This window comes from Arabidopsis lyrata (genome assembly GCF_000004255.2).
Source record: "Arabidopsis lyrata subsp. lyrata unplaced genomic scaffold ARALYscaffold_5, whole genome shotgun sequence".
Taxonomy (NCBI): domain Eukaryota; kingdom Viridiplantae; phylum Streptophyta; class Magnoliopsida; order Brassicales; family Brassicaceae; genus Arabidopsis; species Arabidopsis lyrata.
Window position 1 is genome coordinate 5,537,010 of NW_003302551.1, and position 23,828 is coordinate 5,560,837.

The 23,828-nt window shown below is 33.3% G+C and overlaps 3 protein-coding genes and 2 long non-coding RNA genes across 5 annotated transcripts; 2 read left to right on the forward strand and 3 right to left on the reverse strand.

Moving 5' to 3' along the window:
• Positions 1-70: 70 nt before the first annotated feature.
• LOC9313231 (chorismate mutase 1, chloroplastic) lies at positions 71-2,116 on the reverse strand. The gene is made up of 6 exons (XM_002877117.2): positions 1,671-2,116; positions 1,300-1,525; positions 1,142-1,228; positions 832-975; positions 651-743; positions 71-554 (listed from the first exon to the last, which is right to left on the reverse strand). The coding sequence occupies exons 1-6, from the start codon at positions 1,889-1,891 to the stop codon at positions 303-305; spliced, it is 1,023 nt and encodes a 340-aa protein (XP_002877163.1). The 5' UTR covers positions 1,892-2,116; the 3' UTR covers positions 71-302.
• Positions 2,117-10,837: 8,721 nt separating this feature from the next.
• Positions 10,838-11,990, reverse strand: LOC110228041. Its single transcript, XR_002331642.1, has 2 exons — positions 11,666-11,990; positions 10,838-11,568 (listed from the first exon to the last, which is right to left on the reverse strand). It is a non-coding gene; the product is annotated as an uncharacterized LOC110228041 (long non-coding RNA).
• A 780-nt stretch (positions 11,991-12,770) lies between these two features.
• Positions 12,771-13,768, reverse strand: LOC110228040. Its single transcript, XR_002331641.1, has 2 exons — positions 13,578-13,768; positions 12,771-13,161 (listed from the first exon to the last, which is right to left on the reverse strand). It is a non-coding gene; the product is annotated as an uncharacterized LOC110228040 (long non-coding RNA).
• A 3,780-nt stretch (positions 13,769-17,548) lies between these two features.
• On the forward strand, positions 17,549-19,716 carry LOC9311565 (pentatricopeptide repeat-containing protein At3g29230). Its single transcript, XM_021024987.1, has one exon. The coding sequence runs from the start codon at positions 17,710-17,712 to the stop codon at positions 19,510-19,512; it is 1,803 nt and encodes a 600-aa protein (XP_020880646.1). The 5' UTR covers positions 17,549-17,709; the 3' UTR covers positions 19,513-19,716.
• Positions 19,717-20,194: 478 nt separating this feature from the next.
• On the forward strand, positions 20,195-21,927 carry LOC9311566 (UPF0301 protein CHU_1773). Its single transcript, XM_021024988.1, has 2 exons — positions 20,195-20,874; positions 21,011-21,927. Exons 1-2 carry the CDS (start codon positions 20,730-20,732, stop codon positions 21,817-21,819), a joined length of 954 nt encoding a protein of 317 aa, XP_020880647.1. The 5' UTR covers positions 20,195-20,729; the 3' UTR covers positions 21,820-21,927.
• Positions 21,928-23,828: the final 1,901 nt, after the last annotated feature.

Genomic DNA, 23,828 nt, shown 5'->3' on the forward strand with positions numbered 1-23,828 from the left:
ACTAGTGGTGACCACTAGGGTAGCGGCATTTCTCGATTGCAACAAATACAGTAAACATCACCCAAACAAATATGAGCAACTAAGACTCATATACAAGTTTCCACAATTTAGAATATCTACATAAACATAGTGTTTGAGTAACGGCGATTACCCTTCTTCAATACCACAGGCCATGCAAGCTTTGTACAGTGGAATAATAGTGTAATAACGTTCATAGATTTTGTAATGTTAAAAAAACCAAAAAACATTCAATAAAACCATTCTACTCACTACAAAAGCCTTATTATTATTTTTTTCTTGTCTCAGTCCAGTCTTCTGAGTAAGTACTCAACTTGAACCTCTTTTGTTAAGGGCATGATCCAATCGCCATACAAGTCACCGACTAAGATTGGACTGATTTTGTAAACATGAAATTCATTTCCCTCTTCTTCGTCTTTCTCCTCCATCCCGACTTTCACTTCTTGCCCGTATGTTCGGGTTTTCATCTCAACTCTCTTCTTAATCGCATCTTCCACAGTCGGGAATGTCAGCATATCCATCAATGCATCCTTATCCTGCAATGCGTATGTTGCCATGTCAAAAGGTAAGTACTGCATAAACTTTGGGTTTATGTGTGCATGTTGAAAACTGTAGAGAAGTGGATAAGTTACTTGTGCTTTGATGGCGGACTCGTATGCCTCGGGTGAGGCTTGAAATTTGGCCTCTGCAACAAATTTGCCGTAATGGATCCTCTTTGATAGACACTGCAATGGACATCAAAAACTACATGATTGGGTCAATCAACATATAAAAGAAGCAAGAACTTTTGAAAAGGTTTCTAATAAAACGAACCTGAAGGCAGATGGCGTCACAGACAGCTGTTGATCCGTAATTACCATCATCACCTTTCTTCACTAGTCTTGGAACAAGGTCTCTGAAGTACATGTTCCATATCTTCTTGTTTATGTTGATCGAATCAGCAGCAAAATGCAACACCTATATGATAAGAAAGAAACTTGAAACCTTAGCACCACATAGAGAAGTTGAAAACACAGCTCATTGCTTCGCCAAACATCGAGAAACCATAACAGTAAGACGCAAGAAAACACAAAAGAGACAATCTTTTTTCATGTGATTCAAGTGAAACTTGTAAATTGAGTACCTTTGGGTACTGAAGAGGCGGTAACATAGGCTCTGGTAGATCATCAGGGAAGAAAGGATGTTCATCAGGACTCTTGAACCTACCAACCTAATCAAGTTCCATAACAAAATCAAGTTTCAATCTTGAGGGCATGTGAATAAAGAGCATGTGTTTGTTACCTTAGCGTGAAGCTTCTCAGTGCCTTTAACCATGTACTCAACCAAAGAACCATTGAAACCATCCATGTCAAAAGCAGTAGGATCATAAGTATCAGCATTGTAACAGTACTTGGCTCTCTCCAACAACCCAAATATAATGCTGTCCTCTTGACGAATCAAAGAGTTTCTAATACCTTCAAGAGTCAAACTCTCACTCTCATCCACTCGTTTCTTCCCTGTCAGCGATCTATATCAACAACAACAACAACAAAAACCAAACTTTGCTTCAAATTCGATGAAAGAGAACATAAAGGTTTCTAATTTAAGCTACAAAATCACGAAAGGGTTATCAAAATTTTTCAATTATAATCTAAAAATTGAGACTTTCGTACCCAGCAAGTGTCATAACGGCGTGAACAGAGCTGGTTCCAGAGCGTGGCTTTGATGGCTGAGGAAGAGGAAGAGAACAACGAATAACGAAGGAAGATTTGGATGATGGAAGAGGAAGAAGAGTGGAAATGGGTGTGGAGGTTGATAATTCACGTCGATGGTCGAAGAACCCACCAATCGCAGAGGAACAACAAGACGATCTCATCAACAATGACGCCTCCATTGATGTGAAACAAAACAGAGGAGACGGAGAAAACAGAGGATTGAAAAATCAGAGGAAGAGACAGAGAATCATCTGGAGAGGAATGAGAGATGTATAAACTATAAAGGGATTGTTTGGGGGTAGGTGCAGTGGGTAAAGAGAAAGAGTTGGTGAGAGACAGAGAGAGGAGAGATGTAGGGTTGTGTCTGCGTGCACGTCTTTCGCCCACGAAAGCCAACCCAAGTGTTTCTGTTCTGTTCTCTTGACCTTTTTCTAATTTGTGTTCTCTCATTAATTTCAATCATTATTTTTATGCTCAAGTTGTTTTATAACTTACAACTTTACCTTAAGAATAATACTAGGATCGGACCTGCGGTCCATCACGGGAGAATATTAGTTTACATACGTTGATTTTAATATTGTGCATGAGCGAATCATGTAGTGTACTTATAAATATTCATAATAACGAATTGTAGAGAAAATGTTAAATTGTTTATAATTAAACCCATCATATTAATTATGATTTACAAAATGGAATTTTGTGTTTTAGAATTCAAAAATTAGACGATTCATGGGAATTAGAGCAGTCAAAATAGGTCAAAAACTGCAGGTCGAGCCCAAATCATCTTACTATGGGGCAGATTTGGGAAAATATATTAAACCCGCAAATAAGTGGGTTACATGGATTGATTCGCAGTGGATCATCGGTTTTCGTCCGCGGGTTGGGGGATCAGCCCGCTTGTTAGTATTTATTGATAAAAATATAATTTATTCAACATGTAAAAATTTAAAAACTTTTAATAAATGAAATTATAATATTTATAAATATAATGATATATAAAATTATTTTCTCTAAATTTTTATTTATTTATTTATTTATTTTAGTAGTATTTTAAATGTTGATTACTTTAAAATTATTTAAACAAATCTACGAACAACCCCGCAAATTAGCATCATTCGTGGGATGGGTTGGTGTTTCATATATGCTACCTGTGGGTCGTGCGGACCGACTAACTACAGGTCAAGATATATTTTGCTTATCGCAAAACGGGCTTAATGGGACGAATCAACTCGCTTTGACAGCTCTAATGGAAATATTATTTAGTCATACAACAAAATGGAGTTTGTACATTGGAATAATATAATTTGTATCTTATTTGTTAGATGAGAGATTGAAAGATGAAATATAATGATTAAAAAATTAATTAATATTTTTCATGATTCACAAAATTTAATAAATATTTATCATCTCGTTGAATAATTCTAAAAATTATATTCAAGAAATCTTTATAATTTTAAAATTAAACTTCTTTGATAAGCTATGAGTACGTATGAAAATACCATAATTTTGATTTAATCTAATTAAATTAAAATTAGTTACATGGATTCCATATCTATTTAATTTACACGACCAAAATAAAAATATCTATTTAATTTTTTAAAATAGATGGTTAGTTGTGATAAATTTTCTAGAAATCTTTAGAAGCAAGTAAGATATATTTGGCTAAAATAAGCAAAATTAATGACAAAAACGTTGATTGTTATGGAATTAGTTCCAAAAATATATGAACAAATATATTATACGTAATTAATGTATACTATTTTTCGGAATATGCTTTTATAATTAGTTACCATAAGTACAATCATATTTTATTTGATTTCCATAAATATTTGATTTTAGTTCGATTTTTCATTATTAATTCGAATTTATATTCCAAAAAAATTTCAAAGATCCAATTTCAGAATTTCGGGTCAATTTTCTGATTTTGATCCGACCCATTTTCATTTGTACTTCTCTTTTAATAGTATAGAGATTATAAAAAGCAATTTTTTTAGATTCACTTTAATTTAGAGAGTGTTATTGGTTTATTAATTTGTAAATTCATACAGGATTTGAAAATCTCTATTAATTATGAAATCAAGATATATGGATTTTGAAATAACATGTGTTTACCCATGGATTTGAATCCTTCTATTTTTCTCTTTCAATTCCATTCAAATCCATTTAAAACATAATTTGGATTCTCAAATCCAAAAACAAATGACTAAACGAATAACATAGGATTTTAATTAGTATTTATAAATCAAAGAACCAATAACACATGATTTTAATTAGGATTTTAAATTCAATAATTGAATAACAAATGATTTTTGTTTGGATTTCTAATTCCTTATAAATTCATGAATCAATAACCCCTCCATATTTGTTTTGGTCTATACATAGAATAAAGGGAAAATTAGAAATATATGATGAAACATTTATAAAAAAATTTCCATATATGCATTATAAAACTAGAATTGGTGAGATATATTTTATATGAATTAAAATTTGATTATATCTTTAATCAAGCTCTACCATATATGGTTATATTAATTTTTGAACGCATTAATTTTAAAACTCTATCTTAATATAATGGTTAAGTTTCATTTTAGTCAACAAGAGTAAAAGTTACATTTTTTTATTTTTTGCTTTAAGCCAAGGCCATGTCCAAAGTGCGACTCGTCCCGCAATAGTTTTATAAGCTTTTGACCTATTCCAATCAACCATGCCAAAATTGGAAAAAAAATAAATATAGTTGACCCGCATCTGCTCAACTTGAATTTTTAGATAATCCGTAAATATCTAAATCGTATTAAAAATTAAATAATATAAATTTAATATAACTAATTTTTATCATTAAAATTTTAATATTAAAAAGTAAATTTGTAATTAAAAATTAAACTAAAAAGAAAATTCATAATTACATAAGTTTCTAAATCAACTATTTTATTTTCTTAACTAATAAAGTTATAAAATATTAACAATTAATATTTATTTAAATAAAAACAAATTTTTGGGTAACCCGTGAAAGAAAATATCTACACGCACCAACTCCATAATTCTATTTAGCCTGCCTGGCTTCATCTTTTTAAAATGTAAATTAATTTGACCCGCACCTTATCCAGAACAGTTTAACGGGAGGAATCCGCATGTTGTTGACTAAACCGATATGCATGTTAGGAATAACGAAAACTAGATTTTAACCCGTTGTGTACTGCGGGACGATATATTCTTTTAAAGGATTGATTTTTAAAATTTAATAATTATGTATTATATAAAAAAAATGTTAATTGTATCATTTTATATGACATTTATTTTTAATATTTTACAATTGTTATAAAGTAACCACGAGACAAATTTTGTTTTATACAATCTAAATGAGGCTGATTTGATATATCTAATATTGGTGGTGTTAATAAAAAATAAAAGGAGAATTTAACCCGTGTTGAAGCGGCGGGTTAATGATATTTTAAATTTTTATTAATGTTGATTCAAATCCGTCACGCCATATAACTCCGTCCTACCAAAGATGAAGCTTACCAAACTTTCCTACCAAAAGATGAAGCTTATCAAACTCTCCTACCAAAGCTAAAAACAACACATAACTAATGCACTAATAAGGAGAAGCAAGATCAACCTAAGTCACATAAGTTTGGTCACAATTTGTCCAAAACTTATTCAGATCTGAGATGATAATGAAGGGTCTAGCAAAACTCAACAAAAATCTCAAATTGACAAGAAAATCGGCTTCTAAATTTTTGAGCTTCAAAATGCATATATATCAGTGGTATTGGGGTTGAAATACAAAGATTAGAGTTGCCAAAAATTCTCCCTTCGATTTTGGAAAAGATCAACTTGAGTTGCAATCTTTTTTCTATTTTTGCACTTTAGTCCCTGGATTTTTCTTTATTTATAGATTATGCTCCAGACTTTTGAATTGATCAAAAACTTATTCGGAGGAGGAGCAATATCATTGAAAAATTCAGATAAGTTAAAGTAAAAGTCAAAGTCAGCATAAACCCCAACTATCTGTTTGGAGGAAGAGCAAGGTGGACCGTGGAAGAGCGAGGTGGTCCAGTGGAGGAGCGAGCTGGACCAGTGGAGGAGCGATATGGACCGGTGGAGGAGGGAACTAGACCGGTGGAGGAGCGATCTGGAACCGTGGAGAAGCGAGATGGACCGATGGAGGAGCGCACTCTTGAGTTGAAGGTTCGAAAACAGGTGACTAACCACAGTCTATGCAAATGAACCCGTGGAGAAGCACATGTACTCATGAGTACCAGTCCGTTTTAAGCTTGCCTTTCCTAAGAACAAACTTCTTGACATGGCCAATGACCATTATGTTACCATAATCATGAATATTCTCTTGATGTGAAGCTGATGACACCCACCTCTCATAATTACCTTAACAGCTGTTTGTCCTCCCCTCACTGGTTTTATGACAATGAAGAGCCAAAAATGGTTCTTGTAAAAATATGGAAACAAAGATGGTTCCCATCGAAAATCACCCGAAAGACAACTTCAAAAGAAAAATGTATTATCAGATATGTACAAGCCGTGAGCGTCTTCAAAACTTTTGGGAGCAAGAACTTTAGAATGATCTCTTGTTTGTTAGGATTGAATCTTATGCAAAAATGAAGAACATCACCTCTCCAAAATTTTCCAAAAAAATAAGAAATTTTTTGTACAAATAAATTTTATCCAATAACACATTTTTGTTTTTTAAAAAAAATCAGAAATTATAATTGTTCAAAATAATTAATCAAAGTTTAATAACTATTATACATGCACCGCATGTTGTTAGTTTCACCATTCATACATTATCCTGTACTACTAGTTCCGCACCAACTACACTTATTCTGCATATATAGAGTGTTTCTCTCAATTAAACAGTAGTTAAACCGCACAATACCATATGTTTTTTCCAGCACCGTCCGATCCACTGTCACCATTCAGAGCCTTAATTTCTAAATTTTTTTAGTTCAATTTTTTTTTTCAAATGTTGTTTTATACAATTACATTCTACTCTGAAGTTTTAAAAATAGTTAGCAATTAAAAGTTTAAATAATTGATATATTTGTACCGCACTTGTGATTTATCACTATTCAAATATTGTTTTGCACCGTTTCTTCCGCACGAACTATGCTTGTTCTGCACTGTATGTTTCCCATGTGATAATCGTATGCTCCGCACTACTTGAACTACTTATTCTCTACCACCTAATATGATGTCACCATTCGAAGCCTAAATTTCTAGAATTTAATTTATTAATTATCAAAATTTTAACAACTAGAAAAGGGAAAATTATAAAAAAAATCAAAAAACAAACCAAAATTATTAATTTAAGCCGTATATTCTAGAATTTAAGATGTAGACTAACAAAAGACAAAATTATCCTTATGTTTATCTAATTATATAATTTAACATAAAAAAAAAATCAAACCAATGTTCATAATTCTATCTAGACCACGTTAGTTGGGGATTTTTTTTTGAATTTTTATTTTTTTATTGATTATGATTAAATTTAAAGATAAAATCTGAAGAATATGCCAGACTAATCTAGAATAATTTTTAATAATATAACTCTAAATTAATTCTCTAAACCTACGTGAACTATGTTGTTAGTTACATATATATAAGTGTTTATCAAACCAGCCTCCATTAAAAAACGTTTTGCCAGTTCTACAGAGAAATAGGTATTGTGCATAGTTTTATATACGTTATAACGTTTATGTGCATAAATCTCTTGTAAAATTATTTAAAGATGTAATATTTGCTAAAGTTCTTTGAAAAAGTTATTTAGTAGAATATAATACAGATAGTTTCGCACAGTGATTATATAGAGTTTAATATATATTTGTTTGGTAAAGTTTTTTCGAAAACTGTTTTTGCAAGCTATTACGTAGATTTAGTTTGGTAGAATTATTAGGTAAAGTAATTGAGAAAAGTTGTCTCGTAGTGATGAGAAAATTCTTAGTTTTGTCATTCATTTTTTCTCAAATTCTTAGTAACTTCTCATGACGTAAATTGTTTCATGTATATTTGAGTTGTTTGGTAGATTTAGTTTATCACAGTTATTATTTAGATCTTAAGTATATTTGTTTAATAAATTATTCAATTTAATTATCAAGTTTTCTCATAAATTTAGTTTCATACAGTTATTATATAGATCTTAAGTATAGTTGTTTGGTAAAGTTTTAAGGTAAAATTAATTTACAAATTTTTCTAGTAATTTAGTTTCACACGGTTATTATATAGATTTTAAGTAGGGTGCTTTAGCTCAGAGACAAAATTGGGAGAGCAAATTAGGTAAAAGACAATAGTCTAGGAGAATGGATAAATTACATTATAATTGGGTCTAAAGTTCGAAAAAATTACACAAAAACCAATCTCGAATTTTGTCATGCGCGTGAAAATAACGTATGTAGTTGACTTTTTGGACGAAAACATTTATTTATGATATATATTTAATGCAAGTGGACATTTAATGACAGTAAGACTAATATTAATCGATGTTTTCTCAAATTGGAGAAGTTTTAGCATGCTATAAACATATATTACATGTCATTAACATTTGTACACATAGTAGCACATATATAGAGCATTAAAAATAGTTATAGTGTTAAGTTATTCGATCTATATATAAATGTAAATATATATATAGAGCGTTATTAAAATGGGCATAATGTAAACATGTACATAGAGGGTTAAATTTATTTATATGCATATAAACACGTACATAAAGCGTTACTAACATTTGTATACATGTAAACACATATATAGAGCGTTATTTAGAAACCAAAATATCATTGGGATCATAAGTTTTTTTTCGGACTTTCAAAGATTTCCGTCTGTTTTCGTCGAATTTTCACCGGATTATCACTGAAATTTGCGGCGGATTCCATCGAATTGTCACCGAATCTTCATCAAATTCTATCAAGTCATCACTACATCTTAAGTTTGATTCGTCATCCCAGTAACACTGATTAGATTTTCATCATCGCTAGCAGGTTTCCGTCGTTGAACCCACGTCGTCGAACCATCAAATATAATCATAATTTCACCTGTCTATAGCAAATCTGTTACTAGAAACGAGAACTAACAAGATGCCTGATAAATCTTGAATAAATGAAAAATCAATTACGATAAATTCCAAAATTCAATTATGTTTAATAATTCAAAAAGACAAGAGAGAAAGAAGAGAGCAAAAATCTTTTTTCTTGAAAAATAAAGTACTATTAACATAAATAGACAACCTAAAAGTCGAGAAAAGTAAACGAAAACAATAATATCTTGGCTACCTTAGTTTCTAGAGTTAAAAAAACACGTTTTTCCATCTCGAAAAACGATCAAAAATCATTTTTTTGTCTGAGGTATAGGTTGACTATAAAATTAGATGCGTGAGGTTAAATTGGGCAAAAAATGTGGCTAAAATTTTCATTGTTATAGATTTTACTAAAAAACTAATTTCCCTATGATTCCTTGTCCCTCAGCCAATTTGGTCTTTCAAGTATAGTTGTTTGCTAAAGTTTTAAGGTAAATTTAGTTGGTTGTAAATTTTTCTAGTAATTTAGTTTCACACAATTATTATTTTAAGTATAGTTGTTTGCTAAAGTTTTTAGGTAAATTTATTATGTAAAGTCAGTTTCGTGAAGTTATAATGTAGACTGTGAAACTAATTTGTAAAATTTTATGGCGATGATCTTAAAAAAATAAACTTCCGGTTTTTAATATTGTAGTTAAATTAAAGAAAACAAAAATATTTTTTCGAATTTAGCAAGGAGTTTCTTGATTTTTCATTGAGAAAAAAACCTAGTTATTTAATTCTATAAGATTTGGTATATTTTTTTAATTTTAGTATAATTTTGGGTATATTTTAATAATTGTCCCATTAGAAAATAACAGAACATATGATGAATTTTGATAGAATAATTAATAATAATTTCAGATAAAATTTATAACATATTCTAAAATATTAAAACTATGTAAAAATAATAAATGACAAATATTTTGAGATACATTCAACTAGTGGAATAGTTTAAAATACACACGAATATGAATTTATTTTATAATTCTAATAATAAAAATATTTATATAGTTATTGTAGTACTTATTGGAGTTCTTTCTTTGTTTATTGAACTTGAGATTATGGGCTTTTCTCGCTACTTTTTCAACGTGTAGCTTGCCCTGATAAATAAATTGTCCATGGGAGACCATATTAATATGTGGGGATGATCACAAAACGTTGTTTTCTGTGTAAAATATGAAAAAATGAAGGATCGTCTCTTCTTTGCGTGTCCTTACACCTACACAACATGGTTCGCATTCAGCGGGGGTCCTAAGATCCGCTGATGTGTCGTGCGGGACACGTATATCAGGTTTTAAAAATCTCAAATAACAAGATCAATAAGCTGCAAGTGCACAGCAGTCAATCGTAGTACTTAGGGTATCGAATCCACAGAGAGAGTAGTTCGGACAAGTCGTTAGACAAAGCGAAGCTAGGACAAAACAATTAAGAGGGGTTGGTTGTGGTGTCACGGTTTGCAAATAAAAGTAAATAAGAAAGCGAGTGAAGAAAACGAGTAAAATAAACGTAAGAAATCAATAGGAGACAAACGTTAGGCATCAAGGGTATCGCAGGGAGTTCAATGATCGCTATCTAAGAAATACTAGAATTAGGTTTGTTTACTTCCAAGTCTCGGACATACGAAACACTAAGATTCAGCTAACCCTATGTTATAGAATTAGTCTGCTAAAATCCTTATACTCCGTTACTCAACTAACGCAGGCAACGACGCACATATCAAAGCAATAAGATCAAGTTCGATTCTAGTCCATAAAGCCCTATAACTAAGTGGTGTGTGCTTGTTATAACACGATACACATTCGTAAGCTAGGTCTAGCGTATTAAACAACCTTGTGAGCAATTTAAACACTTGGGATCACGAGTTAGGACATGAATCTAACTACATGCATTAAGAAACAACTTACTTAGAAAGAATACAGTGTAAACGATCAAACAAAACCCTAAGTATCGCCACTTAAACGATCGATCATGTCCCCCCTTTGATTAACCCTTTAAACCCAACTATAAAACTACTCTAGCATGGTTAAAGATATCATCAAAGTAAGGTTTGATAAACTCATGAGAAAGAAAAGAATAAGAACTGAATAGGGTTTAGAGATTACTTCTTTGAAAGTAGAATACAAGAGGTAAGACTTCACCTTAATAGATCTTAGAGAAAACAAGAGAAAAGAGAGAGAGATTTGGTGATTCTTCAAAGCTTCAATGGACGACGGCTGCAGCTCACGGCGAGGGCAGAGAGAGATTGAGAGGCACGGTTGAAGCTCGGCGAAGGCACACTAGGTTTAGGGCTTTCAACATGTATTTATAGGTTTCGGGAATCAAGGGTTAGGTCTAGGAGTAAAAGCGTCTTTTTCCATAGATTAGGTCAAGTGTAACTCGCGTCTCTGGACAGGGTAGAGGCATTAGTGACCGGGTTGGAGAGTAGGAGGCAGCCCGGGCTCGGCCCTTGTGACCGGTGCGCTCTAGAAGCTCCGGAACGATCGCATAGCTCCTGGTCGGTCTAGACATGTCTTCATTCTTCTGGTCATAACTTCTGAACGGCTCAAGGAAAAGCTCTGATTCTACCTCGAGGCGAATATTGACTCTTCTAGCTTTCCACAGCTACCGATCTCTTGATTTAGTAACCGGGAAGATCTCGAACGGATGTCATACTTCTGACGTACAGAAACTGTCTTGAAACGGGTTTTGATCGCCTTTTGGTCTTTAAAGCTCGAAAACTCTTAAAACCTTCTTGGGTCCATAAATACTTGAATAAATCCCTCTTAGCTCTGAAATCACTCCAAATGCTCCCTAAAACATAAGAAAAGAATAACAAATATGGGCGAAAATCCCATGTTATCATCCGCAACTACTTTAGATTGGTCTCGTATATATTTACACATCTTACCTCTGCTAGCTTTTTTCGTCTTAACTATGTTTTTGTTATTACGTACTTCCAAACCACCATATACTTCTTATGGTGTGACAGAAATACAAGACCTCATCAACGCAACTAGCTTGACTCCTCACAGCTCACCGCTCGTATTGGACAAGGCAGTAAGAAAAAAAATTTGCTCTCTCAACTACCAATCATCGCATAAGCCTGAATAGTTTCTCTAGCAGTGGTTTGCATTCCGAACGCTCTAGAAACGTTAATCTATTTTTCTATTTTTTTTTTATGTTTTAGAATTCTCATTTCTAATTTTTCTAATTAATTAATAAATGTGATATTTCAGCTAAAAAGGAAAAAAAGAAAGAAAATTTGATTATAAAAAAGTGCAACAAAATAAAAACAAATTTAGGCTTACAATCATTTAGAGGTCTCTTCTAATCATATATATGAAAAGAGGTTATCTCTCTCCATATGGTCGCCACGTCAGCATTTTAGGCTCTTCTGCAAATGCCACATCAGCTTTCTTTCCATCCAATCAAAACATTTCATTAATATGAGTCATCTTTTATTTTTTACACATCAGCTTTTAATTATAAATGTCAAATGGGGAAAACACAATAGCCTATAAGGGATGGCCCATATGAATTTGAAAATCTATTTCACAAGTTAATAATATATTTATTATTTAATTATATATATTATTTAATTTTTTTTACATATTGATTTTTACTAATACTAACTTATTTTGTTATTTTATGTTATTTTTCCATGAAATTATTTTATTGGTTATATATACTCCAAAGTTTTTTTCCGCTAATTTTTGTAATCTTAACTCAAAATATGAGTGGATAATAGTATAGTGGATTAGCTAATGGTTTGAGTAAGTTTTTCTCTTATTTTTTTATCTATATATGACATTGAGGGTGAAGAGTACGTAAGTTCATCAAATTTTGGAGGTTCTATAATCCCAACATTACCATCTATAAAATTGGTTTAGGAAAGATTGTTTACGGATTGTGTGAGTCATGTATTGTTGAGTATGTTGGTTGAAAATGTATTTTAATACTAAGAGTAGTTGTTCTATGAGTAAATGATTAGCGGGTGATTAACTAGCAACAAGAACAATCAAAATAATTTGTTATTAACAACTTTTAAAACAAACCCACGCGTAGCGTGGGTATTCATCTAGTATATAGAACATTAGAAAAGGAAAAAAAAATCAAGGGTTGATTAGCGTAGACACAAAAACAGAGCATCAAATTATGGAATCAATAAAAGGCGATTTTGTCTTACACGGAAAAAAAATAAAGCGTTATTAATGGCCTTCAGTTTCAAAAGAATTATGGAAAACCCAGGTGGTTACGCAACTATACGCGTGTGATAGAACCATCAATTTTTTTGGCAAAAAGGAATGAAATGACCTTTATTAAATGCTCTGGTTCATTCTATTACGAGCCGGTTCTTATTTATTCGCACACAACCAAGTAAGTAGCTCCAAATCAGCCATGCTCCTGGAAAAGAGAAAACAAAATTTCAAAAAGTAGATCTATAAATCTCAAATGAGAACATATGATTGCAGAATGGATGTTTACAATAATATTTGGAGCACCAAACATCGATTAAAAACAAGTATGCAGATATACTTATATGTGTGCATCTCTAAGTAGATCTGTGTAGATCTAGGTACATCTGTGAATATCTAAGAAGATCCGTGAAGATGAAAACATAAACTATTTTGAGAATGAGGTAATTAACAGGAAAAGAACAGAAATTAAAATGGGAAAAAATGGATTGGATCATATATTGTGTATGCAAGAAATTTCAAAACCTCTATTTCATAATAAATAAATTAAAAAATTTGAAATTTAAACAAGAAATGGTTAACCATCGCCATACAATCGGCGAACCACCGGCAAAATAAACTCACCTAAAAATTTATTCCAAATGAACTATCGCAACAGAATGGACTGAAAATACGGTACGACGGTGGAAATAGTTGCTACAGTGCTGTGATTTTAATCACCAAGGCTGAGGTCGAAGAGATCTGAGAGAGAGAGATACTATTGATGGGACTTAGAGTTTAGAGTAAAAAAAGACTTTTATCTAACGTAATGGGTCATCCCTTGCTAAGCGCGTAGGGTTAGTTTTGGGAGAAAGTTGGGCTAATGTTTTCTTTGTTATGGGCTATGACAAGAATTTGTGAAAAACTAATTAGACCCAAAATCTTTGTCTCTTAGTCAATTATCTCAAAAATCAATGTGACAATTACGATGCCATGAGAACAAAAAAAGAATTAGTTACTGTTGGGGTCGGATTCCACCCCGTAGTACCGAGCCAGACTTTGGACACCTCGGGGCAGCCATCAGGTCGCCTCGGACTGCACGCATTAACCTCGGGGCAGCCAGCAAGTCACCTCGGGACGGCACTGCACCCACCTCGGGAAAAAGGCGAGGTTTACTTCGGTTTCCAACAGCGAACTCCGGTACCCGAGCCACTTCTCCTCGTGCGCCCGAGCCACTTCTCCTCGTGCGCCCGAGCCACTTCTCCTTGCGCGCCCGAGCCACTTCTCCTCGCGCGCCCGAGCCACTTCTCCTCGCGCGCCCGAGCCACTTCTCCTCGCGCGCCCGAGCCATTTCTCCTCGTGCGCCCGAGCCATTCGACAAGAGTACCCGAGTCTCGCTGGCTCGGGTCAAGTGTCGTGCCACATCGTCCATGTTACCCGAGGCAAAGACTTAGAAGAATATTCACCTCAAAAGCACCATTTCTAAGCAAGGGGTCATTTCCGATAAAGAAAGGTCATTTCCGATATAGTTGGAAATGATAGGAGAGAATCTTAGAGGATCGACTCAAATCAGGAAAACTTCCGAAAACTCCGAAGAATAAGGAAATATTCCTAATCCGCGATATTCTAGCCGACTTCAAGATAAATGGAAATCTTCCGGGAATATCGCCTGAGAGGCGGCCTATCATCCCTATATAAAGAGACTCAAGGCTCTCATGGAGAGGGCAAGCAATATCGCTCTAGAATTTACACTACACAAAGCTCTTACAGCACAAACACCTTTTTTCTTTTACGATCAAACTCTTGTACGATCAAAACTACTCTTTTCATCAATAAGATCAAGAACACCACCTTTGGTTACAATTGTTTCTGTTGTTCTTTGAGAATTCACTTTTATCGTATCCCTAAAATAAAACCCTAGACAAATCTTGATTGTGTTAGTTTCGACTTCCACAGTTACTAAGAAGTAAAATCTCAATGAGCTAACTCATTCTTGGCAAGATATAACTTTTAAGTCATGATTCATTCTATATAGAGAGAAAATAATACAAGACGCCATAACGAAGCACCAAATAGTATAACCAAGCTCATCCAATGGATTGATAATCAGATCTGGAACTAACTCTCGGCAATACAACTGATGGGAGACCGACAATATGAAGAAGGCCTACATGCTTGGTTTGCTTCATGCAGTTACAGAGAGTCATTCAAATCTCTGTTTCTACTCAAAATCTCTGATTTCTAGTTCCAAGCTCTATTTCTATCTCAAATGCATCTCATAAATAAAAACAGTTGATTATGTAAAACTGTATTTTTTTTCTTTCAATATAATTTAATATTTTATTCAAAAATAAAAAAGAAATTCAATGAGCCCGACTCTATACACCAACCCTTTCTCCAGTGCATAAGTCACATATAGACATGGGTGTTCGTGTGTTCAGTTTGCTTTCATTTGGTTTCAGATTTTTTCGATTCTGGAGTTTAGGATCATTTTTGGTTTGGATCCGATCCTGAAAATTAGGATCCATTTACGTATTGTTCAGATATTTTCAAGTATTTTTGGATATTTTTAGGAGTTTTTGATATTTTGGATATTTTCCGGAAATTGTCAGTATTTTCGATATTTTCCAGGAATTTTTGGCATTTTCTGTAATTCTATCTAAAAACTAAGTAAAATTTTTGAATATAATTGTATATTATTTTTGGATACCTAAAATATTCCAGTTCGGTACCAATTCGTTTCCTATTATTTCGGTTCTCAAGCTTAAGATCTATTTAGATGTTTTATAATTTCCATTCGGTTCGATTCAATTCCTTTTGGTTCGGTTCCTGTTCGATAATTTCTTAATTTGCGTAGGACTAGTCACGTATATGAGGTCACTACAATCAATGACAATTTCAATGAATTATTTAAGAGGTTTTACATTGTCCAAAGATTAAAACCACATGAATCCCTTCAAACTTAGGTGTAACAAACTGACAATATTAATTTAAGATTTGGCTTGGATTAGAGTTTCAATGACTTGTTATGTTTTTTTTTCTAAATTTTCTATGGAATAAATATATTTAATATATATTGTTGACCAAATTTAATTTATATAGAAATATAAATATATATATATAAAATTGAAAAAGGGTTAAATATAATTGCAAAAAATAACATCAACAAAATGCTATACTACGTAACATAATATGTTATATTGTAGCTCTAAGAGCTACTAAACAACATACAATAATCTAGAAAAACAGTAATGAAACAATATATTATAGTTTTTAAAAAGGACTACAGAAAAGGACAGCATAACATATATTATACGCTATTATAGGGGTACATTTAATACCATAGCCAAAAAACGCTATTGTATGTGACCACTCTAAGATAGCTCTGGCAAAAACAGCGTTTATGAATCCGCTATGTAAACGATATTGTAGCGTTTTCGGTGTGTTAAGATTGCCAATATTTCTTATAGTATGAGCCCGACGCTATAAACCAACCCTTTCTCTGGTGCATAAGTCACGTATAGGCATGGATGTTTGTGTATTCAGTTTGGTTCCATTCAGTTTCTGGTTCTTTCGATTCTGGAGTTTAGGATCGGTTTTGGTTTGGATCCGATTCTGAAGATTAGGATCCATTTAGGTCTTTGTAAAAGTATTTTCAAGTATTTTTGGATATTCTTAGGAGTTTTTGGTATTTTGGATAATTTTTCAGGAATTTTTGGTATTTTCTATAATTCTATCTAAAAACTAAATAATATTTTTGAATATAATTGTATATCAGATATTTTTAGATACCTAAAATATTCCAGTTCGGTACCAGTTTGGTACCAGTTCGTTTCCTATTGTTTTGGTTCTCAAGCTTAAGATCTATTTAGATGTTTTATAATATCCATTCGGTTTGACTCAATTCCTTTTGGTTCCGTTCCTTTTTTATACTTTCTTTAATTTGCGTAGGACTAGTCACGTATATGAGGTCACTACAATCAATGACAATTTCAATGAATATTTAAGAGGTTCTGCATTGTCCAAAGATTAAAACCACATGAATCCCTTCAAACTTAGGTGTAACAAACGGTTCGAAGTTTGAACCAAATTTATTGCTATATATTAGTTTCATCATTCACGAAAAAAAGAAAACTGACAATATTAATTATGCCTATAACATCGGTTAACCGAATTAGTTTCCGTTATCGGTTAATCTAAGTATTTGAGAGGGTATTCGAAGTTAACCGAAAAGAAATTTGGTTTGGTTGGTTCAAACTAAAATTTTGCTTTTCAAAACTTTTTTTATTAAAATTCGGTTACATTTGGATATTTTTGGTTTTATACGGGTAATTCACATTGGTTAAATTCGAATATTGGTGAAAAGCGATCTAATATATTTGGATATAAACTGGTCTAGTTTTGGTATAATCCGAATATAAGAAATAGTTACCCGAGAAACCGATTTGTTCAACCCAAACCGAACAAAGAAATTTTAGGTAAACGAACCCAAAAATTTGGGCAATCGATTCAGCCGTAAAAAAACCGAAACTGAACCGAAAACCAAAAATCTCGGTTTGTCACGTTTCGGTATTTCTGGGTTAGGGTCAAAATCGCAGGCCTATTAGTAGCCGAAGTTGTGATTCGTTTGAACATATGCCGCGGATAATATCCAGAACCAGAAGCTACTTATCACACTTTTTCTCAAATTACAAAATTCTCCGTTTCTTCTTCATAATGCGAACCCTAATTCTCATAATCAAAGCTTAATCCACTCTCTCCACTGGATCCGCCATTGATGACGTCATCACTACCAGTTCGAGCTCCGTCATGGGTTTCTTCCCGGAGAATCTTCGAAGAGAGACTTCAAGATCTTCCCAAATGCGCCAATTTAAACCAAGTGAAGCAACTTCACGCCCAGATAATTCGACGGAATCTTCATCAAGATCTACACATAGCACCAAAGCTAATCTCTGCTCTTTCTCTCTGTCGTCAAACGAATTTAGCTCTTAGGGTTTTTAATCAGGTTCAAGAACCAAATGTTCATCTTTGTAATTCTCTGATTAGAGCTCATGCGTTGAACTCGCAGCCTTATCAAGCTTTCTTCGTTTTCTCAGAGATGCAAAGATTTGGTCTTTTTGCTGATAATTTCACTTACCCGTTTCTTCTTAAAGCTTGTTCGGGTCTATCATGGTTACCTGTGGTGAAGATGATGCATAATCATATCGAAAAATTGGGGCTTTCGTCGGATATTTATGTTCCTAATGCTCTCATTGATTGTTATTCTAGATGTGGTGGTTTGGGTGTTAGAGATGCTATGAAGTTGTTTGAGAAGATGAGTGAGAGAGATACTGTGTCTTGGAATTCGATGCTTGGTGGGTTAGTGAAAGCTGGGGAATTGAGAGATGCGCGGAAACTGTTCGATGAAATGCCTCAAAGGGATTTGATTAGTTGGAATACTATGTTGGATGGTTATGCTAGATGTAGAGAGATGAGTAGAGCGTTTGAATTGTTTGAGAAAATGCCTGAGAGGAATACGGTGTCTTGGTCGACGATGGTTATGGGTTATAGTAAAGCTGGAGATATGGAAATGGCTAGAGTTATGTTTGATAAGATGCCTTTTCCGGCTAAAAATGTGGTCACTTGGACGATAATTATTGCTGGATATGCGGAGAAGGGGCTTTTGAAGGAGGCTGATAAATTAGTCGACCAAATGGTGGCTTCAGGATTGAGATTTGATGCTGCTGCTGCTATTAGTATCTTGGCTGCTTGTGCCGAGTCTGGTTTGCTTAGTTTAGGAATGAGGGCTCATTCTATAATAAAAAAGTCTAACCTCAATTCGAATGCTTCTGTGTTAAATGCACTACTTGATATGTATGCGAAATGTGGTAGCCTAAAAAAAGCGTTTGATGTGTTTAACGACATGCCCAAGAAGGATCTCGTCTCTTGGAACACTATGCTTCATGGTCTTGGTGTTCATGGCCACGGAAAAGAAGCAATTGAGCTTTTTTCGAGAATGAGAAAGGAAGGGATTTGGCCTGATAAAGTCACATTTATTGCTGTTTTGTGTTCCTGCAATCACGCGGGTCTCATTGATGAAGGCATAGATTATTTCTACTCGATGGAGAAAGTGTATGATCTTGTTCCAAAAGTTGAACACTATGGTTGTCTTGTTGACCTATTAGGTCGAGGAGGGCGGTTAAAGGAAGCGATAAAAGTTGTCCAAACAATGCCTATGGAACCGAATGTTGTTATTTGGGGTGCTCTTCTTGGAGCGTGCAGGATGCATAACGAGGTGGATATCGCTAAGGAAGTTCTGGATAATCTGGTTAAATTAGACCCTTCTGATCCGGGAAACTATACGCTGCTGTCAAATATTTATGCAGCAGCAGAGGATTGGGAAGGAGTTGCTGACATAAGGTCAAAGATGAAGAGTATGGGAGTAGAGAAACCATCTGGAGCTAGTTCGGTTGAATTGGAGGATGGGATACACGAATTTACAGTTTTTGACAAATCACACCCAAAATCTGATCAAATTTATCAGATGCTTGGTAGTTTAATTGAACCTCAAGATCCCGGTGAGCTGGTTGCTGTTGGATAAACTGTGTAGTTTATGTTCGCGATGTCAAGATCATTAGGTAATATATCTATTATAGGCTGTGAGCATCAGCAGTGTGGCCTAGGCCATAAATTTGTAGTTCATTTTCCAAAGGAACACAAAGTTGTTTTATCCTTGTAACGAGTTCTGGTACTGTATATAGCATAATTTATAAATCTTGAGATCAATTTGATTTTGCAATACTAACTCCAGACATGGAGGTTCTGGTTCTTAGTCCCACAACAGGTTATGTGATCAACCTTGAAGATGACAGTAACAAGAGAAGATCATGGAGGACAAAAGACATTCAAACTCCCACATAACCTCATTGTGAGTAATATTGTGACTTTGTGAAAAAAGATTAAACTTAGAACTTGAATTTAATGAAAATTCCACTGATGATGTATTGTCGGTGATGTATTACCATTGTACGTCAGTATGATGACGTGTTTTTGGTGATGTTACCTTTGGATGAACCAACTAGTTTGTTTAGACTTGATGTTTAGATGGTCAAATTAGGACAAAACTCGTGGGGTTTATTTTATTACAAGAATCAATGTCTTAATGATTTTAATCTCGTTTTTGAAGTGATTTCCATTGAATATAGTAATTAAATAATGGAGAAAAGAGGACCACCAATAGTGCTTCTTTTGATTTGCTCCATCCGCCATAGATGACTTTGATCATTCCAAAAAAAAAAGTCTAAACCCATTAGAATTGTCATTCACTTGTTCTTAAGACCCTTTATGAATGATAAATGATCCAATTTTTTTACTCATTTACATATAAAAAGAGATAAGAGGGTGAGAGATTGTGGGGATGGATTTTATTTAGTTGGTGTATATAGTAATTGTGTGTGCTTTTTTCCACAGGAGTGGGTAAGTAACTTTTACAGAAGCAAACCTTGAGTGGCCACTAGGCCTACACATCATCAAAAAAAAGGTGATAAAAGATTTGTCTCTTATCCAAAATCCAAACGCATATGGAAATGTTTATCTTTAAATACATCAACGCCTTAAAGGCTAAAGTATATCCATTGCCCATTCCTCTGACTAGGACCCCTTAGAACTTAATACATTCAGCCTGTGGTTCACAGTTGTCCACTCTCTTATATTTAGATGTTACTTTTATGTTCTGCCTTCTCTTCATAGGAATTAAAGTGAATTTGAGTCAGAGGAAAAGAGAAAGATAGAGGGAGAGATATAAAGAGAGAAGGTATCATGGATGCTTGTTTTCTTACATCAAGATCAATCTCTGGTGTCAAAGAGCTTGTCCCGTTTATCAAAGCAAGAATCTTTACTTGCCCCAAGAGAAATTCTGGCCAATTTATCACCAGGAAGGTTGCTTCTCCGATCTCTGTAAATTGTAAGTAAGATCTCTTTCATGGTCATTTTAATCTATGAGAACGGCTTGAGTATTACAATTACATGTCTTGGTTTGAGAATTTGCCTGTCTTGAGTGAAATTTTGTTTAGCTGATGAGAGCATTTTTGTTTGAGTAGGTTCTCTTTCGGATTCATGGAAGCCACTGGACGATGATTCTGATCTTTTCAAGGATTGTGTCAACAATTCTACAGCAGATGCTGATTGGAGGGAATTCAGGGCAAGGCTTGTTGTAGGGGAACAAGCTGCAACGTCCGAGAAGGATCAGCCCTCGTGGTCTAACCCGGACATGGTGGTGGACTATCAGCCATCATCTTCCTCACTGATCACAATTGGAAGCAGATGGGCACACAAGATCCATGAGCCTGAAACAGGCTGCCTTCTAATCGCCACAGAGAAGCTAGATGGTGTCCACATCTTCGAAAAGACGGTGATCCTCCTCCTCTCTGTTGGACCCTCAGGTCCTATAGGAGTCATCCTCAACCGTCCATCGCTGATGTCGATTAAGGAGACCAAGTCAACGATATTAGACATGGCAGGAACGTTTTCAGACAAAAGACTCTTCTTTGGTGGACCTTTGGAAGAAGGGTTGTTCTTGGTGAGTCCAAGATGTGGTGGAGGCAACGAGGTTGGTAAGAGCGGATTGTTCAGACAAGTGATGAAAGGATTGTACTATGGAACAAGAGAGAGTGTAGGATTGGCTGCAGAAATGGTGAAGAGGAATTTGGTTGGAAGAAGTGAGTTTAGATTCTTTGATGGGTATTGTGGTTGGGAAAAAGAGCAGTTGAAAGCAGAGATCTTGGGAGGTTATTGGACAGTTGCTGCTTGTAGCTCCAGTGTTGTTGAGCTTGGTTCAGCTGTCCAAAGTCATGGTCTTTGGGATGAGGTTCTTGGGCTTATTGGGCCTCAAACTGGCTCTGTTATCTAAAATCTTGTTTTTGTAATGCTTTTCACTAATGGTTTATGGTATAACTATTGTGTATGTTTTCGATGTATGTATTCAAAATCCATTACTAATTTATTTGTTTGTTTCTTATTGAGTGGCCTGTATATTTTGAGTTTTTGACTACTATTATTACCCTTGTTTAAAAAATTGCTAGGCGCTAGTAGGGCGGTGAGGGTGGACCTAGCGCCTAGCAAGAAAATCGGAGATTAAACGGAGATTAATCGGGGACTAGTTTTAAGGCTATTTAATATTTTAAAAACATATTAATCTATTATAAATAAGAAATTTCTATAATTTTGTTTTTAAAATTGCATTAAATACATGAAAACAAGAATTTAAGGTCAAACTTATGATTTTTATACAAATTATGAACATAAGTGGGACGTTTTAAATTTTGGATTCAAAAAAAGAAAAAAAAATGTAAAAAAAAAAAAAAATGGGCTAGGCGCCGTCTAGGCGGGCTAGGCGGACAAAAATCGGATCACCGATTTTTTTTTACCGATTTGGACAAAATCGCCGCGGTCCCCATCCGATCAGCGCGGCTAGACGGCCGATTTTTAGAACAGGGATTATTACTAGATTGTGTATCCGCGCGTTGCGTGGGATTTTAGTTTAAAACGTTTATTAATGCAAATATTTTGAATTTTAATTTTTTTTTACTTTATTCATGTGCATTATCTTTTCAAAGTTCTTACATTTTACTACACTACAATTTCTCTCTTTATCTTTTGGTGCATGTAAAAGTGCTTTATAGATGACAAATCTAATATATTGACTCATGACTATTCACAAACATCGGATTTCAGCGTCAACTTTTACAATTTATCTTGACCGTTTGAAAAATACAAAATTTTCTTTTCACATATATAATTTGACGTATATTTTGATACTGGATAGTATTCTTAATATTGATTTTCCTAAATTTGTAACATACAAACTCCTAATTGTAATTTTAAATACGTTTATTTTTTTTCAATAAAATCTTTCTTATTATTTATAATTAAAAACTCTTCGATCTACTATTACTATTCTATTTTCCATATCGCATCCTCAATTAATATTATTACATATTTTTATTATTCGATTAGATTATTTTATTTTGATTTTGATGTTTAAGATAGTTCTTTTGTTTTATTTCAAATAACTTTATTTGATTTTGATGTTTAACATTTATTTTTCATTTTTCAGATATTCATTTGGTTTTTTTTTTAAACTTAATTTAGAAAATATTAATAAATTATAATTATAAATAATAATATGTACTGATCAATCCTTCTTATTTTCTAATTGGTATCATGAATTGATATTTTAACATTAACACATATATTCTCAAAATTTAAATGTGTATTTTCAAAAATAAATTACTTTTTATTTTAAGTAAAAACCTTTAAATTTGATATTATTTTTACTCATATTTTCTTTATTCTACTTAATAATTGTAACTATTAAAAATGATTGTTGTTCCATTAAAATATATGATAAGTATTTTTTGATATCTCTAACCATTTAATATATCTACTTATTATATGATAAGATATACTCACTCCGTTTTATAATATAAGTCGTTTTAGGTAAAAGCACGCCGATTAAAAAAAATCTACTTTTTAAAAATTTAACCAATTATAAAAGAGACTGCATAATATAAATAATCATAAAATATTAAAATAATATATAGTTTACATTGAAACTCGAAAACGACTTATATTGTGAAACAAAAAACTTTATCCAAAACATCTTATATTATGAAATGGAGGGAGTAATTATCTAATTTTATATTTATTCAATCTCTATTCAGAATTTATATATTTTGTGTTGCATATATAATTTTTTGTTTTTGTTAATATTTAATTTATTTTTGTAAATTACTTTTTTTTATTTAATGAAAAATAATAATATAAAGGGTTTGAATTGATTTTAGTTTTAATGTTTTGTTGTAATAAATAAGATATGTGGAGCCAGCAAAATGTTTTTATCATGATATAGATGCTGAT

Coding starts and splice junctions, on each gene's coding strand:
- LOC9311565 (XM_021024987.1), top strand. CDS start 17,710: ATGACGTCATCACTACCAGTTCGAGCTCCGTCATGGGTTTCTTCCCGG.
- LOC9313231 (XM_002877117.2), bottom strand. CDS start 1,891: ATGGAGGCGTCATTGTTGATGAGATCGTCTTGTTGTTCCTCTGCGATT. Junction 976..1,141: donor CGCCTCTTCAGTACCCAAAG/GTACTCAATTTA, acceptor CTTATCATATAG/GTGTTGCATTTTGCTGCTGA. Junction 744..831: donor GTGACGCCATCTGCCTTCAG/GTTCGTTTTATT, acceptor TGTCCATTGCAG/TGTCTATCAAAGAGGATCCA.
- LOC9311566 (XM_021024988.1), top strand. CDS start 20,730: ATGGATGCTTGTTTTCTTACATCAAGATCAATCTCTGGTGTCAAAGAG. Junction 20,875..21,010: donor TTCTCCGATCTCTGTAAATT/GTAAGTAAGATC, acceptor TTGTTTGAGTAG/GTTCTCTTTCGGATTCATGG.